At 37.6% G+C, this 15,832-nt stretch overlaps 1 protein-coding gene across 7 annotated transcripts in view; it reads left to right on the forward strand.

Annotated features, from left to right (window-relative positions):
• SLITRK5 (SLIT and NTRK-like family, member 5) overlaps positions 1 to 6,701 on the forward strand; it is a 12,851-nt gene extending 6,150 nt beyond the window's left edge. For 2 of the 7 annotated variants that reach the window (XM_011940677.1, XM_011940678.1), the window contains one exon: positions 2,469 to 6,701. In XM_011940677.1, the coding sequence (XP_011796067.1) occupies positions 2,477 to 5,353 (2,877 nt within the window). In that variant the 5' untranslated portion in view covers positions 2,469 to 2,476 and the 3' untranslated portion in view covers positions 5,354 to 6,701. Of the gene's footprint in view, positions 1 to 142; positions 700 to 1,489; positions 1,500 to 1,799; positions 1,850 to 2,014; positions 2,072 to 2,468 lie in introns of those variants that run through there. The other 5 variants (XM_011940679.1, XM_011940682.1, XM_011940681.1 and 2 more) reach the window with 5 other exon arrangements.
• Positions 6,702 to 15,832: the final 9,131 nt, after the last annotated feature.

A 15,832-nucleotide genomic window follows, 5' to 3' on the forward strand; every position in this document is an offset into this window, starting at 1 on the left:
TGTGTGTGTGTGTGTGTGTGTGTGTGTGTGTTTGGTGGGATGGCTTTCTTTCCCTCTCCTCCCTCCTCTTCTTCCTCCGTTTTCCCTTCCTTCTCTTTGGGGCGGGGTGGGGGAGGGGGAGCCTCGCGTCCTGGAACTCCGGGTGCTTCTGCCTGGGCGGCCGCTTGAGCAGCTGTGCCCGGAGCCTCCGGTTCGGCCTGGGTGCTGGGCTCCAGTCCGAGTGGCTCCATGCTGCTTAATGCGGGGACGTACAGGGCGGTGATCCAGTATCTAAATTCTCTGGGAGAAAATGAATAATCCCCCCGCCCCCGCCCTCCAGAAAAAAAAAAAAAAATCTGAGAATCTGAGAATGTTCAGCGCACCCGCGAATTTCCATCGGAGGTGCGTTTCCCCGTCAGAATGTCAGCCTTCCCAGGCTCATTCAACTTTATTTTCTCAAATTTTTGGTCTCCTTCGCTAGCAAGGAGGAGGGGAAAGGGAGTGGGTTGAGAGGAAGCTCTTCGATCCTTGCTAACTAGAACTGAATTAAAGTTGTAAACGCTGGAGTTTAATACTGGCTGGACAGAATTTGCAATGGGCTTTCAGATGGGGTGGGAGGTGAATGGGGGCGGGGAAGCACAGGGAGGGAGGGGGAGGGGACCCCCCAACCTCGCTGAATGGATGTGCGGATTTGATCCAGCGGAGAACTGAAATTTCAAGGTAAACGTTTTGCTTTCACTGGGGATGTTTTTGCCGCTTTTAAGCCGGGAGACGTTTACCGTTGCGTTGGGAGGTCGGGGATACTTGCGAGCTTTATGCACTATGGTTCCGATTCGTCTCGACACGTCTGGGTGGCCACACGTGAATGATTCGCAGGCACACTGGTACATGTGCGTGTGAATGCAGGGGTGTTTAATAACGCGGGCTGGAGTCGACTTGGGGATCAGGAGCAAGGTCTCCAGGCTTGAAACCGCTGTCTCGGAAACATCTTGGCTTTAGTTTGGAGTTGCAATTTGATATTAGACTTCGGTAGTGAGGCGAAGGCAAGGTTGACCAGAGAAAAGGCGTAGGTTCCTAGAGCCCAGCATTTCTATCAAATGTCCCCCACCCCATTAACCAACGCAGCGTGCACGCGCACACACACACACTCACACATGCTCATTCCATTTATGTCCTTCCTTTAAGAGTGCTGCTGTTGATCAGAAGTAGGAAGTGGAAGGAAGCCTTCAAGGGGACAAAAAGAGAGCATGAAAAAAGGGGGGGAGGGGGTCACATTGATTCCTGTGGGAGATAAAATTCGTATGTTAAATAACTGACCTAAGTCACTTACAGTTCTCCCTCCCACCCTTCTATTTTGCCTTTTAATCAACCCAGGCGTCCTTTCCCTGAGATTAAAAAAAGGAGAGAGGGGAGCGTTAACAATTAAATGTAATAAGCAGCTCCAAAGATGGGGATGCTGTCGAGGTGGTAGTTCCGTGCAACCCTTGCTATTACCGTTGCAAATAGACGCGGAGCCCAAGGTAAGGGAGGCTTTGGCACTGATCCTTGGTTTACTGATTCCCAGTAAGGGGTAGGAACGTCCTTTTTAAACTCGAGGCATCAGGAGGTATTCAGAGATTGCAGATACCTTCGCTGAGTTCTTTGTAATCCGTCGTGCAGAACTATTTCAGTGGCTTAAAGATGCGGTTTGGTAGCGTCGCTGACATGATCAATGAGAAGTGGTCGCAGGGCGCTCTCAGGGAAGCGCTGCTAAGTGGCACCGTGCATGCAATTAGGACGCTGATGTGCTTAATAGCGTGGTAGTGAAGTCCACCATCAAAGCAAATGCGTTCTCCTTTTTCTCCTTACTCAAAGCTCCGGAAGACAATTGGTGATCTAAGAGCTTCTTGGGGCTCCTTTGATGCATTATATTACGCCCTTTTTGCCTCTGAAAAGTATCCTTTAGGTTCCCACCGTGGCATTTCTAGCGATGGTTTAAAATACCCCAAGTGTCTTGGCTCCTTGCCTCTCTGTGAAAATAAGAGACCTTCATGGTGAACTGTTAACTGAAGAGGTTCTGAAAGAAAGAAAGGGGGGAGGGGGCTGGGTATAGGTGAGGTGGGGAACCTTGTAAAATGGTGCTTCTTTTTTCTTAAATTAGAACCATGAAACTGAACTGACAGCCATTTTATGTATATTTATGGATTGGTTTTGAAAAGGGGGGAGCAGAGAAAACTAAAATGGGACTTTATCTAACCTGCTCTTTTCTTGTAGACAGCAGCATATTTGTGGTGTGCTCATTAAAAAAAAATGAAATCAACTTTTAAATCAAAATGTGTAATAGATTTTAATAAAATCTGGAGAATGTCAATGTTTCACTTCGGGGGGTGTGTCATTTATATCTCTTCCTTTTGGGTTTTAGAGTAATAATATTAAGAGAGAAACTTTCTGGCTGATCCCTTAAATTTTTTCATATTCTGTTGTTTCCTTGTTTTCTCTCTCCCTTACAGGAGGTAAAATGTACACTTGCTGCCCCCCAGTAACTTTGGAACAGGACCTTCACAGAAAAATGCATAGCTGGATGCTGCAGACTCTAGCGTTTGCTGTAACATCTCTCGTCCTTTCGTGTGCAGAAACCATCGATTATTATGGGGAAATCTGTGACAATGCATGTCCTTGTGAGGAAAAGGACGGCATTTTAACTGTGAGCTGTGAAAACCGCGGGATCATCAGTCTCTCTGAAATTAGCCCTCCCCGTTTCCCAATCTACCACCTCTTGTTGTCCGGAAACCTTTTGAACCGTCTCTATCCCAATGAGTTTGTCAATTACACTGGGGCTTCAATTTTGCATCTGGGTAGCAATGTTATCCAGGACATTGAGACCGGGGCTTTCCATGGGCTACGGGGTTTGAGGAGATTGCATCTGAACAATAATAAACTGGAACTTCTGCGAGATGATACCTTCCTTGGCTTGGAGAACCTGGAGTACCTACAGGTCGATTACAATTACATCAGCGTCATTGAACCCAATGCTTTTGGGAAACTGCACTTGTTGCAGGTGCTTATCCTCAATGACAATCTTTTGTCCAGTTTACCCAACAATCTTTTCCGTTTTGTGCCCTTAACGCACTTGGACCTCCGGGGGAACCGGCTGAAACTTCTGCCCTACGTGGGGCTCTTACAGCACATGGATAAAGTTGTGGAGCTACAGCTGGAGGAAAACCCTTGGAATTGTTCTTGTGAGCTGATCTCTCTAAAGGATTGGTTGGACAGCATCTCCTACTCAGCCCTGGTGGGGGATGTGGTTTGTGAGACCCCCTTCCGCTTACACGGCAGGGACTTGGATGAAGTATCCAAGCAGGAACTGTGCCCAAGGAGACTTATTTCTGACTACGAGATGAGGCCGCAGACGCCTTTGAGCACCACGGGGTATTTACACACCACCCCGGCCTCAGTGAATTCTGTGGCCACTTCTTCCTCTGCTGTTTACAAACCCCCTTTGAAGACCCCTAAGGGGACCCGCCAACCCAACAAGCCCAGGGTGCGCCCCACCTCTCGGCAGCCCTCCAAGGACTTGGGCTACAGCAACTATGGCCCCAGCATCGCCTATCAGACCAAATCCCCGGTGCCTTTGGAGTGTCCCACCGCGTGCACTTGCAACCTGCAGATCTCTGATCTGGGCCTCAACGTAAACTGCCAGGAGCGAAAGATCGAGAGCATCGCCGAACTGCAGCCCAAGCCGTACAATCCCAAGAAAATGTATCTGACAGAGAACTACATCGCTGTCGTGCGCAGGACAGACTTCCTGGAGGCCACGGGGCTGGACCTCCTGCACCTGGGGAACAACCGCATCTCGATGATACAGGACCGCGCTTTCGGGGATCTCACCAACCTGAGGCGCCTGTACCTGAATGGCAATAGGATCGAGAGGCTAAGCCCGGAGCTATTCTATGGCCTGCAGAGCCTGCAGTATCTCTTCCTCCAGTACAATCTCATTCGCGAGATTCAGTCTGGAACTTTTGACCCGGTCCCAAACCTCCAGCTGCTATTCTTGAATAACAACCTCCTGCAGGCCATGCCCTCGGGCGTCTTCTCTGGCCTGACCCTCCTCAGGCTAAACCTGAGGAGTAACCACTTCACCTCCTTGCCGGTGAGTGGAGTTTTGGACCAGCTGAAGTCACTCATCCAAATCGACCTGCACGACAACCCTTGGGATTGTACCTGCGACATTGTGGGCATGAAGCTGTGGGTGGAGCAGCTCAAAGTGGGCGTCCTAGTGGACGAGGTGATCTGTAAGGCGCCCAAGAAATTCGCTGAGACAGACATGCGCGCCATTAAGTCGGCGCTGCTGTGCCCTGACTATTCAGATGTAGTGGTTTCCACGCCCACACCCTCCTCCATCCAGGTCCCTGCGAGGACCAGCGCAGTGACTCCTGCGGTCCGGTTGAACAGCACCGGGGCCCCCGCGGGCTTGGGCGCAGGTGGAGGGGCGTCGTCGGTGCCCTTGTCTGTGTTAATCCTCAGCCTCCTGCTGGTTTTCATCATGTCAGTCTTCGTGGCCGCTGGGCTCTTCGTGCTGGTCATGAAGCGCAGGAAGAAGAACCAGAGCGACCACACCAGCACCAACAACTCCGACGTGAGTTCCTTCAACATGCAGTACAGCGTGTACGGCGGCGGCGGCGGCGCGGGCGGCCACCCGCACGCGCACGTGCATCACCGCGGGCCCGCGCTGCCCAAGGTGAAGACGCCCGCGGGCCACGTGTATGAATACATCCCCCACCCACTGGGCCACATGTGCAAAAACCCCATCTACCGTTCCCGAGAGGGCAACTCCGTAGAGGATTACAAAGACCTGCACGAGCTCAAGGTCACCTACAGCAGCAACCATCACCTGCAGCAGCAGCAGCCGCCGCCGCCGCCACCGCAGCAGCCACAGCAGCAGCCCCCGCCGCAGCTGCAGCTGCAGCCCGGGGAGGAGGAGAGGCGGGAAAGCCACCACTTGCGGAGCCCCGCCTACAGCGTCAGCACCATCGAGCCCCGGGAGGACCTGCTGTCGCCGGTGCAGGACGCCGACCGCTTTTACAGGGGCATTTTAGAACCAGACAAACACTGCTCCACCACCCCAGCCGGCAATAGCCTCCCGGAATATCCCAAATTCCCGTGCAGCCCCGCTGCTTACACTTTCTCCCCCAACTATGACCTGAGACGCCCCCATCAGTATTTGCATCCGGGGGCAGGGGACAGCAGGCTACGGGAACCGGTGCTCTACAGCCCCCCGAGTGCTGTCTTTGTAGAACCCAACCGGAACGAATATCTGGAGTTAAAAGCAAAACTAAACGTTGAGCCGGACTACCTCGAAGTGCTGGAAAAACAGACCACATTTAGCCAGTTCTAAAAGCAAAGAAACTCCCTTGGAGCTTTTGCATTTCAAACAAGCAAGCCGACACACACAGTGAACACATTTGATTACTTGTGTTGTTTCAACGTTTAGGGTGAAGTGCCTTGGCACGGGATTTCTCAGCTTCGGTGGAAGATACGAAAAGGGTGTGCAATTTCCTTTAAAATTTACACGTGGGAAACATTTGTGTAAACTGGGCACATCACTTTCTCTTCTTGCGTGTGGGGCAGGTGTGGAGAAGGGCTTTAAGGAGGGCAATTTGCTGCGCGGGTGATTTGTGAAAGGCCGCAGTCATTTTTGTAGTGGTTGGAAGTGCTAAGAATGGTGGATGATGGCAGAGCATAGATTCTACTCTTCCTCTTTTGCTTCCTCCCCCCCGCCCCCGCCCCAGCTCCGTTTCTCCCCTTTTAAGCCATGGGTGGGTCTAACTGGCTTTTGTGGAGAAATTAGCACACCCCAACTTTAATAGGAAATTTGTTCTCTTTTTCCGCCCCTCTCCTTCTCTCCTTCCCTCCCCTCCCTTCTCATTCCTTTTCTTTGTTTTTAAAGGATGTGTTTGTATGCATTCTGGACATTTGAATTTAAAAAAAGTATTGTGATCCTGTAAAGGATCACCATAGATGTGGACAAATCATTAAAATTACAGAGCTATATGATCCATAATTGATTAGTCAAAATAACTTATTGATGAAATATACAAATATTTTATTGTAGCACCTATTTTTATATGCACATTTAGCATTCCTCTTTCCTTCACTATTTAGCCTATGATTTTGCAGAGGTGTCACACTGTATTAGGATCTGCATTTCTAAAACTGACGTGGTATCAGGAAGGCATTTTCAATCATTAAAAACGTGGAGAATTTAATGGCAAAATCTTTAAAAGCCAATGCAATCCACCCAATTGAATCTGTATTTTTTTTAAGAAGAAAGATCTGATTGTATCCCAATGCATTAAAAAAAAAAAAATAGGGCAATTAATTGGGCCATTCCAGTGAGAATTGCGTGAAAGTTTTGGGCTTTATTAGAAAAGATTTGAAAGTTATTTTTATTAGTGAACCAAAATGACATGTTGATTTGACTACTATTGTAGCCGATTTTCGACTGTTTAACCAAACCCAGTTGCATTTGTACAGATCCACGTGTACTGGCACCTCAGAAGACCAAATCATGGACTGTACAAGTCTCTATACGATGTCTTTATCCCTGTGGGCAGCAAGCAATGATGATAATGACAAACAGGATCTCTGTAAGATGGGGCTACTGTTGTTACAGTCTCATATGTATCCCAGCACATGTAATTTTTTAAATAGTTTCTGAATAAACACTTGATAACTATGTCAAATATGAGGGATGGAAGTAATGATTATTTAAGGTGCAAAACACTTACCTATGTGTGATTGATAGAATCTCCACCACTAACAATTTAGGAAGTAGTTCCTAAACTTTATTCCTAATACAAAATGTTTTTCCCCTAATTAGCAAAATTTTAAAGTATACATATATATATATATAACATATATTACATATATATGTAATGTATGCCTTTATTGGTTCAGGAAGTATGGTTTTCTAAATGTGTCACTTAATGTGTTTATTATATTTTCAATTATGTAACTGTTTCCTTACTGAAGTATTCATCTGCTACGTGGTGCATGGTAAGTAATATATTGCATATTCACTTTTCTCTTAATATAATGTACTTGTCATATCAGTATTATTTATTCAGTCTACAGTTTTCCATAGTTTTCATATTTTTAACTTGTGTAAAACTACCTTCAACAATTATGATGGATTCCTTATCTAAAGTTGATCAGTATTCTAAATGCTCAAAATGTTGGTGGATATGACCTCGTCATCTTTGAGTAAGGTTTTCTAGTGAGTTTAGACTATAATTTAAGGATAAGAAATGTTTCAATTATGTGCCTCATTGCTATAGGTAGATCTCCCAATAATCTCACCTGGAATTTGTACAATATCAAGGGCCGTTCATGAACTTTGTGTTTAAAGAACAATTTCCATGGCATTCTGCCACAAAGAGGCAGCATTCACCCATGAGAAAATTGACAGTAACTACTTGAATTCAGATTGAACAGGTGGTACCAGTTTCCCCGAGGATTAAAAAAAAATTGTAATGCTACATTGACCAAGTACAGCAAGCTATTCATATTCTTTGCAACATTTTCCTTTCTAAATTTTTTTTCAAAGGGGAAAGGAATAAGCTCAATAATGCCATGGTATTATCATGAAGAAAAGTGCATTGCCTGCTCTTCGTCTACCTCCTGTATATTAGATCCAGGATTAGAAAAGAAAAAGAAATTAGCATTTGACTTCACAATTGAGATTGTTATTCACAGTAGCAGGCAGTTTTTTTTTAATGTCAATATCACTTCCTCAACCTTATACATAAGTATGACAGTTTTATAAATTATAAAATATAAATGTAAAGTGGAATCCTCCATGTAACTTACTTTTATTTCTTAATTGATGCATAAAACAAAAAGATAAGAATTACATAAAATTAATGATAGTTCTGGACAATATAACTAACTTTCAAAGAAAGTTCAGTGATGTATTTTTCAAAGATTTGCAAAATTTTATTGTAAAACCAGCATCATTTTACATATTTTTGTCACATATACTCCCTTTAGGTAGTTCATTTCTATCTTATTTTAGTCTCGAAAATAACATTTATAGATCGATTTTTAAAAGTTACCCTTAATTTGTATATTTTTCCACTGTTTTAAGAAGATAAAAGTAAATTCATCCTTTCATAAATGTGAAAAAATTTTCCTTATCTCAGAATCATGAAACTGCACAGAATTAAAAAATGAATTTTTTTCTCCTACCAATGGCTTCCTGCCAATACACTAACTTACACATTAGAATATAGGTGGTATAGTGTTGAATGTTTGATTTTAGTTGATTTAAGTTGTTCACTGAGTAGATAATTAGACTGAGCATATCAGTAGTATATGACTGGAGTAAGAAACCCTGCAAATTATCTTCACAGAATTTTGGGGAACAAAATCTGTAATGTTTCAGGCATCAATTAAATTTTGGATGCAAATTAAGCTTACTCTTTGTGCTTGTTCGATTTAATATGTTGCATAAATCTCATATATTTCCAGGTAGACATTACAAAATATTATTTCAATGTCTATGTGATTATGACATAAATACTTAAATTATATAAGAGAAAATAAACATATTCCAAGAAAATGTAGATAATTTGTATGCTAATATAAAAAAATCATTTACAGCTAAAGTATTGATTGAAGTTATAAGTTAAACTTCATAGCTAGCCGACTATCTTTGAAGTTTAGCATAGATAGCCGACTTGGAACATGTCTTCTCTTCAGTCAAGATTATCACCTTTACACATGAAAAGTGGAAAATTTTGAAAAATTTCCTGGGAACTTATGTCTGTTCCTCACCACTGTTTCCTCAATACTAGTAAGAAAATCAAACTAGTTTATAATGAAAACATCCACATGTACTGTGAAAAAAGTTACAATTTAAGAATTTAATCCAAGATCGCAGTTTCTGGCCTTACGTATTAATTACATGTGTGTTAATACCTTGTTTTGTTGGCAAAATATTCAAATTAATATTTATTATTTTCTTTTTGCATTCTATTATTTCTTGTTTCCTTGCATCTCCTCCTTCCCTCCTTCCTTCTCTCTTTTTATCTTTTTTCTTCATTATTTTTCAATAAGGCAAAAGAAAGAGTGAAAATAGTTTAGTCCTAGTTTGAAATGCCAAAAGCTGGCTATCTAATTTCAAGAGTTCCATCAATGGTTCCCAAAGTCACGCGACTCCAGATTAATGATAGTACAGCAGATCACAAATATTCTGTCAATTCATTTGGAAATGTGCTCTTCTTGTACTTTTCAGACGGCTCCAAATTAAGGTATTTGCAGGCATGCAAGATATCTGGAATGACTACTTTTAAGAATAAATTTTACACTCAGATAAAGGAACTAGAAACATCAAAGCAACATAAATAATAGAACCAGGCACAGTTAATTAATTAATTTTCAAAGAGAATAAAATGTTGCAAAAGTATGAACTGTTACTATATTAACAATTTTATTTATGCATAAGTTTCACAAACCCTTTGAGATTCTACACTATTGCAAATAAATACGTGAGAATAAAATTAAAGTAGTTGGATAGACATTAGTCATGTGCCTAAAAATAATTATCTAACATCTATATCCTCATAAACTTTATATCCATTGATATAATAACTGTACATTATAATTATTAATTTCAATTCAATGTAATGCCTCTCTATAACCATATGTATTTCCACGAATATATGTAGCAGGTATATGACATACAAAATTAGATGGATCATCAAGGAGTCATTACATACACATTTCCCCAAGATTTTTATATTTTAATATTTTCAAGGATTTCAGATTATACCTTTTATTTTAATGTTTTAGAAATGTTAGTTTGGGGACAGAAAATTTGATGCAGTAAAATATTTGAATGTGACAATAATACAGTACTTTGTATTTCTTCCTCTGGTTTTAGTAGACCATGGCTTACTAGGCACAGGTCAAATACTTCTCATGTTAATTGTACTAGTATTATAAAAACTGTGCTAGTATTAAAAGAACAACATTTAACTCCAAGTTTGAGATATTTAGACTATTTCCTTAAAAAACTTCTGAAGATTAAATTAGAAATATTTTATAGAAAGTTGATGTAATACAAACATAAAATAATTTGATTTTTTAGAGACCAAAACAAAAGATCAAAACAAAACGTTAAGATATATTGCACAACAATGCTAAGTATGTCAGATACATTTTTATTAGATATTAGGAAAGTAATTTTATAGAAGAAAGTAATAGTCAAGTAATAGTCACAGAGATGTTGAACGGAAATCTTCCACTGAGGTTTTTTTTTTTGGCATCTTTATTAGTAATCATGAAGAAATATTGTATATTATATTATAAAATAAGCATATATATACTTTAAAATTCATGTTTCTAAAAGTGGAAGTTATGAACCATTGTTTTGAAAGATGTTTTTCATTTTTGTTGTTGATTTTAATTTTAATTTAACATATGCACAGATGACATTGTGGGTTTATTTTGAAGACTCATTTATACCTGGTCCACATTAAACAAGCTTATTTGCAATTTGTATATTTAAAGAATTATTTCAAGACATTACCATACAAGTTCAATTCTTTCTTGATTATAATACTTCAATATTGAATATTTATATTCATATATATTTATGCAAGTAGCAAAATTCTGTGGGTTTTGGTGTTCTGGAATGTACATGTTTTAGACTTTTACTCACAAATTAATTTCTACCACTAGTGATCATTTCTAGCATTCTTAACTACCACACTTTTCAAAAAATCTTGTATACTTCATTAAAGACAATACATAATAATGTATATTGAAACCAAAATTTCTGCATATTTTCAATTTAGTACCTGCCTATTGAAATAAAATCTGAAGCATGTCAGTAACCCGAGGTTAATTGATTAGCAAATTTCTTTTAGGATGCTATAATATCTGACTAGCATGTTTCATACATGAGAAGTTTATCAGCATCATGCAGACTAGTTTTAAATACTAAATATAAAAATTGATATATAAAAATGAAAACTTGACCAATAAATTTATCTCACCTGTAATAATATATTTACATAAATTATCCACAAAAATTCTGCTTTTTAACTTTATAAACATAGAATATTTTTTGCTATATTAACATCCAAAGTCAAAAGGGTGTATCACTCTGAAAATTCTAATAGTGAAAGACTTATAGCTATCAAATTCATTTAAATCCTCTGTTTTAATATCTACTTTAAATCTTCACTTCAAAATACACAGTTAATGGTATATGTTTTTCTTTATATAGCTGAAATCTGCCCTTGCTAAAGTTTCCTAAGATATACATTACATATAATAGGGTTTCTTCACAGTTTTCGTTTCGTTTAGCATTTAGGTATCAGATATTAAAATATGAAGTTATGAACTACCACTAGTTAAGTTGTAATTATATTTCTTCAAACGATATACCTCAAATCTATAATCATCCCCAAATTTTTAAAGCTAGTGACCATGAGCATATATATGGGTGCATCCAAATGAGAATATTGAGATCCAGAAATCAGTCATTTTAGAGAATATTCAAAATCATTCACCAGACTGTCATTTAAACGCATTCAATCAGTATAATGATATATGCGTTACCTAGTTATAATGAAAGATTCCTAATTCTTAGATGAAAATGTAGTGTTTCACTGGAAATCATTTTTTGAAAGTTAAAAGATAATTATTGAGTATCCAGATAATAAATTTTAAATATCCTCTCCAAGATTTTATATATATATACACAAACAGAGAGAGAAAATTAAAGAGGGTCTTTCTATAAAAGCAAGCATTTTAGGAAATTACTAATTTCATATGGCTTTCACTATGCTTGACTTTTAATTTAACAACTAATTTCATCTCTTTTAAGATTTTTTTCCCCAGAGAAGGTATTTTTTTGTATAGCATGCACTTGAGTCATCTGTTGTCCCATTATGGTTTTGGCCTAGTCTCTTCATTTAGAAACTCTGTGCCCAAGGTCAGACATTTAGAAAATGATCCCTATCATTGCCTTTAATTCTCACAACTGAATCATTCTACCACTGTCCCTAACCTCCCTGTTTTTTGAAAGAAAAAAAAAAAAGAAGGTGATACATCTCTTTATTTTGCCAACAAATTAATTTTAAGAATATTCTAAGTCAAATTCATGATATCCCCCACATTATTAAAATAAAAATATGACAACTCCATTTCTAACATGGCAATCAAAAACTATGTGAGCAGGACTTAATGTGAATAAGGGGATGGGGATTTTAAATTGTCACTATGAATTTGTCATTCATTAGTAATTTTAAATACACAACATCTAAAACATAAAGGTGACAATTTCTTTTTTAGTATATTTTAAATTACACACTTTTTTGACAGGGTAGGTCATATAGTTTACAAAATGCCACTATTGTATGCTTACAAACATTACGAGTCTTGGTTGCCAACTAGTGACTCACGTGGTAACTCCTGAAAAATTAGTTTTATTTGATCAGATCAGCTTTATTTCCTTAAAAACATTTTTTTGAATTCAGATGATTTTAGGCTAGATTAATAGCTTCTGTATTTCCATATTGTTTTAACCTAGAAACTTCAAATACTTTTATATTACTAGCTAGACCATAACTGTATTTTAACTTTCAACCATGATTAAATGAAATTTGTTCCTCTAATATTAAAATGTATCTATCATAATCATGGATTTTTAGGTATTGTTCTTGGGGAGCTCAGAGTTTATCAAAGCTTTATACGTGATATATGAGGTAGCAAATTCTATGTAGGTTTATATTAAGGAAATAAAACTTAAATATAAGAAACATAAGAATCAATAATTTTACATGAAAAGGGGGGGCTGGTTTGGTGTATATTAATATTGTATTTGAAATATAAATATATGTGTTAAAGTTAACCATTTACAGTGACTTGGAGTCTCCCAGAGATGAAATTACTCCTGTTTAGGTGATTTTGTAAAATGCACTGTCTCTCACAGCCCCTGGACATCAAAAGGGAAGTGGCAGCAGTAACTTAAGAGGTATGTGAATACAGAAGGGAAATTATAATTGCAGCATACACCAGAAGCTTTTCCTAAACTGTTCAACTGCTCATATACTTGACAAGAGTGTAAACGGCCAATTCGTTGGAAATATGTGAAACATCAACTATCATGAGAATCACTTTTAGGATGACAGGTATAACTTGGAAAATCTGACCCAACAGAATTAGGACCAAAAGATTTTTAAATGGGAGAAGACAGAATGGCCATTTTTTTCAATGTCTTTGAACAAAAATATATTCTTCTACCCATTATTTTACAAACAACCATGATAGGTTGTTTGTAAATAAATATATACCTACAGGAAGTAAAAGATAATGTAATGAAATTCTCAAACTCTCCAAATATGTTTCTTTCCTTTTAAGATTTTTTTTCTTGAGACAAAAAACTGACATGCTATCTAAAATAATTTTGGATTTTATTTCCTCTATCATTTTTATAACAAAATGTTACTTAGCTTTATATATTGGTATATATATGTTTCTAGATAAATACATAATTAGTTGGATTTTTTTTCACTGTCGATTTGGTTTAGTCATCATCTTAGCTTTTTGCCTCACTGAAAGTATAGGTTGTGCCTCAAATGAGGAAATAAAATTTGCAAAGTATTTGCTGTTATTTTTATCAAATGATAGCCAATGGCTAAAAGTCAAAATGGTGATTCTGTTATTCTGAATTATGTTTCTTTGTCCAGCAGAGATTGATGGTTTGTCTTTGGCAACTTTCTTTGTGTCTCTGCTTTAGTTTCAATTTGTAAAAATGAATCCAATGAACTTGATTTATGAACAGCTGAAATAAATTTAGATTTTAAGTTCTATCTACTAGGTGTATGGCAACTATGACTCTAAAATCTGCAAACGATAATTAATTATTACTGTTATTTACATTATGCACCTATGAAAGGGATGATTATATCTTTTAGAGAAAACATCTTTATCTTACTGTGTATGTGTCTAATATTTGTAGAATAATTAGTTCAAAACATATTATTTAATTTCTCCATTAATTTTTATTTTGCAAAATGAAATAATTGCTTGTAGATAATTAATGGCAACTTTAAAAGTACGACGCCTTTGAAAAAGAAAGAACTTACTAGTTTAGTTTTATTTACTTTCTTACATATTTTTACCTTTTGAAATCACATTGAGCTTTCAGTACATTTAACAAGATATATCATCAGTATTTCTGAAAAAATTGAGCTACCTTTCTAAACTAGATAATTTTTTATTTGCTTATTTTATTTGCTTTTAACACATTTTGAAGTTATGTGTGAGGTAATTTCCACTGTTTCAGTTTCAATTCAAACAATACTGAGCATACTTACAATAACTAAAGATCTTTGGTCTTTTTTTGCAGAATTAATTGGAAAAGGTATAATAAATATGCAATACATCATTCACCATTTTAATATTCTAAATGTAGCAACTGCTCTTGTATCTAATGATTAATAATATAAGTTGTTCTAATTTCCTTTCATCTGCTGTAGCATAAATTTGACTGTTAATCCAATAATAAAAGTATTTTTTAACATTTTCAAATATCATTACTACTGCTATTTACTAGTCTCAGTGACAATCTGAGCTCCTCCTCAGATGCTTAGAGGAATCTTTACACAGGGTTACAAACAGAGAATTCTAAAGATTAAAATTTAAAATGGTAGTAATGACAAGTCCACTATAAACATAATAAATAAATCATTACCTTCTCAGTTAACAAACAGAAACTTCATTACATTAAAACTAATATCTTGGAAGATATTAGAAGTGTGGCAAGCTGGTACTCACACCTTATAAAAAGGTCTTAGTGAAAATCACCATACAACATTTGCATTGTTCTTTATAAATATTGTTTCTATTCCATGCAAGATAATTAATCCAGAATTATTTGGACCACGAATTTTTCTTTCTAATTAATTGGTCAAATACAATGTAAATAAACTAGGAAATGCTTCATTTAGTATTTACTATATAAATATAGTAAAAACAAACAAACAGATAGTGGGATAATGGTTGTATCTATCACCATATTCTAGAATTGTGCCTGGTATTCAGTAAGCACCTAATGGATTAACAAATATGTACTTATAGATGTCTGCAGACCAAGGTGAATTTAATGAATATCATAAACTTCTTGAGTGCTCCATCTTAACGCCATTTATCTTGACATAAACTGCAAAGATGGCTCAAATGTCGATAAGGATATCAGGTGAGTGTTTAGTACTTTGGCATGAAAATTTTTGGAAAAGCTTTGGGATGCTACTAGTGATATTTAAATATATTTATACTAAACACAGAAAATATTTTCCAAATGGCTCCCTTTTAGTGTATGTTTGTTTTAATTAAGTTCAGACAGTTAAGAAAAAAAATGGAAATAGAACTAGAGAACTTAGGCATAGAACTCATTTCCCTGTCTTTAATTGCAATTATTTATTTTGCTTTGATAGTACAATTGGTTACATTTTTCAAAAATAATAAGAAAAGTAATTGTTGCTGTTCTGCACTAACATTACTGTTTTAAAGTTCAGGGTATGCCTTAATGGAGATGCTGGTGAAATTTTCAGGCGTTTTCAATGAATATGCTCCCGGTTTTTTTCTTTTTTTTTTAAGTCTGGTGAGGTGTTTATTTAGAAAGTATTTCTGGGCACTATGTACTTTTCCCTGGGAGTAGAAAATCAGTTCATCTTTTTAATGAGAATGTTACCTCGAGGGAAAAAGTAATCCAGAAGGAATAATACATTCCTCAGGACAATCGCCTGCACAGGGACACATGTTTCTCTGGGGCTGACTGCATGTATATTTCAGAGGAAGA

The sequence above is a fragment of the Colobus angolensis genome, unplaced genomic scaffold, assembly GCF_000951035.1.
Source record: "Colobus angolensis palliatus isolate OR3802 unplaced genomic scaffold, Cang.pa_1.0 Scaffold191, whole genome shotgun sequence".
NCBI lineage: Eukaryota > Metazoa > Chordata > Mammalia > Primates > Cercopithecidae > Colobus > Colobus angolensis.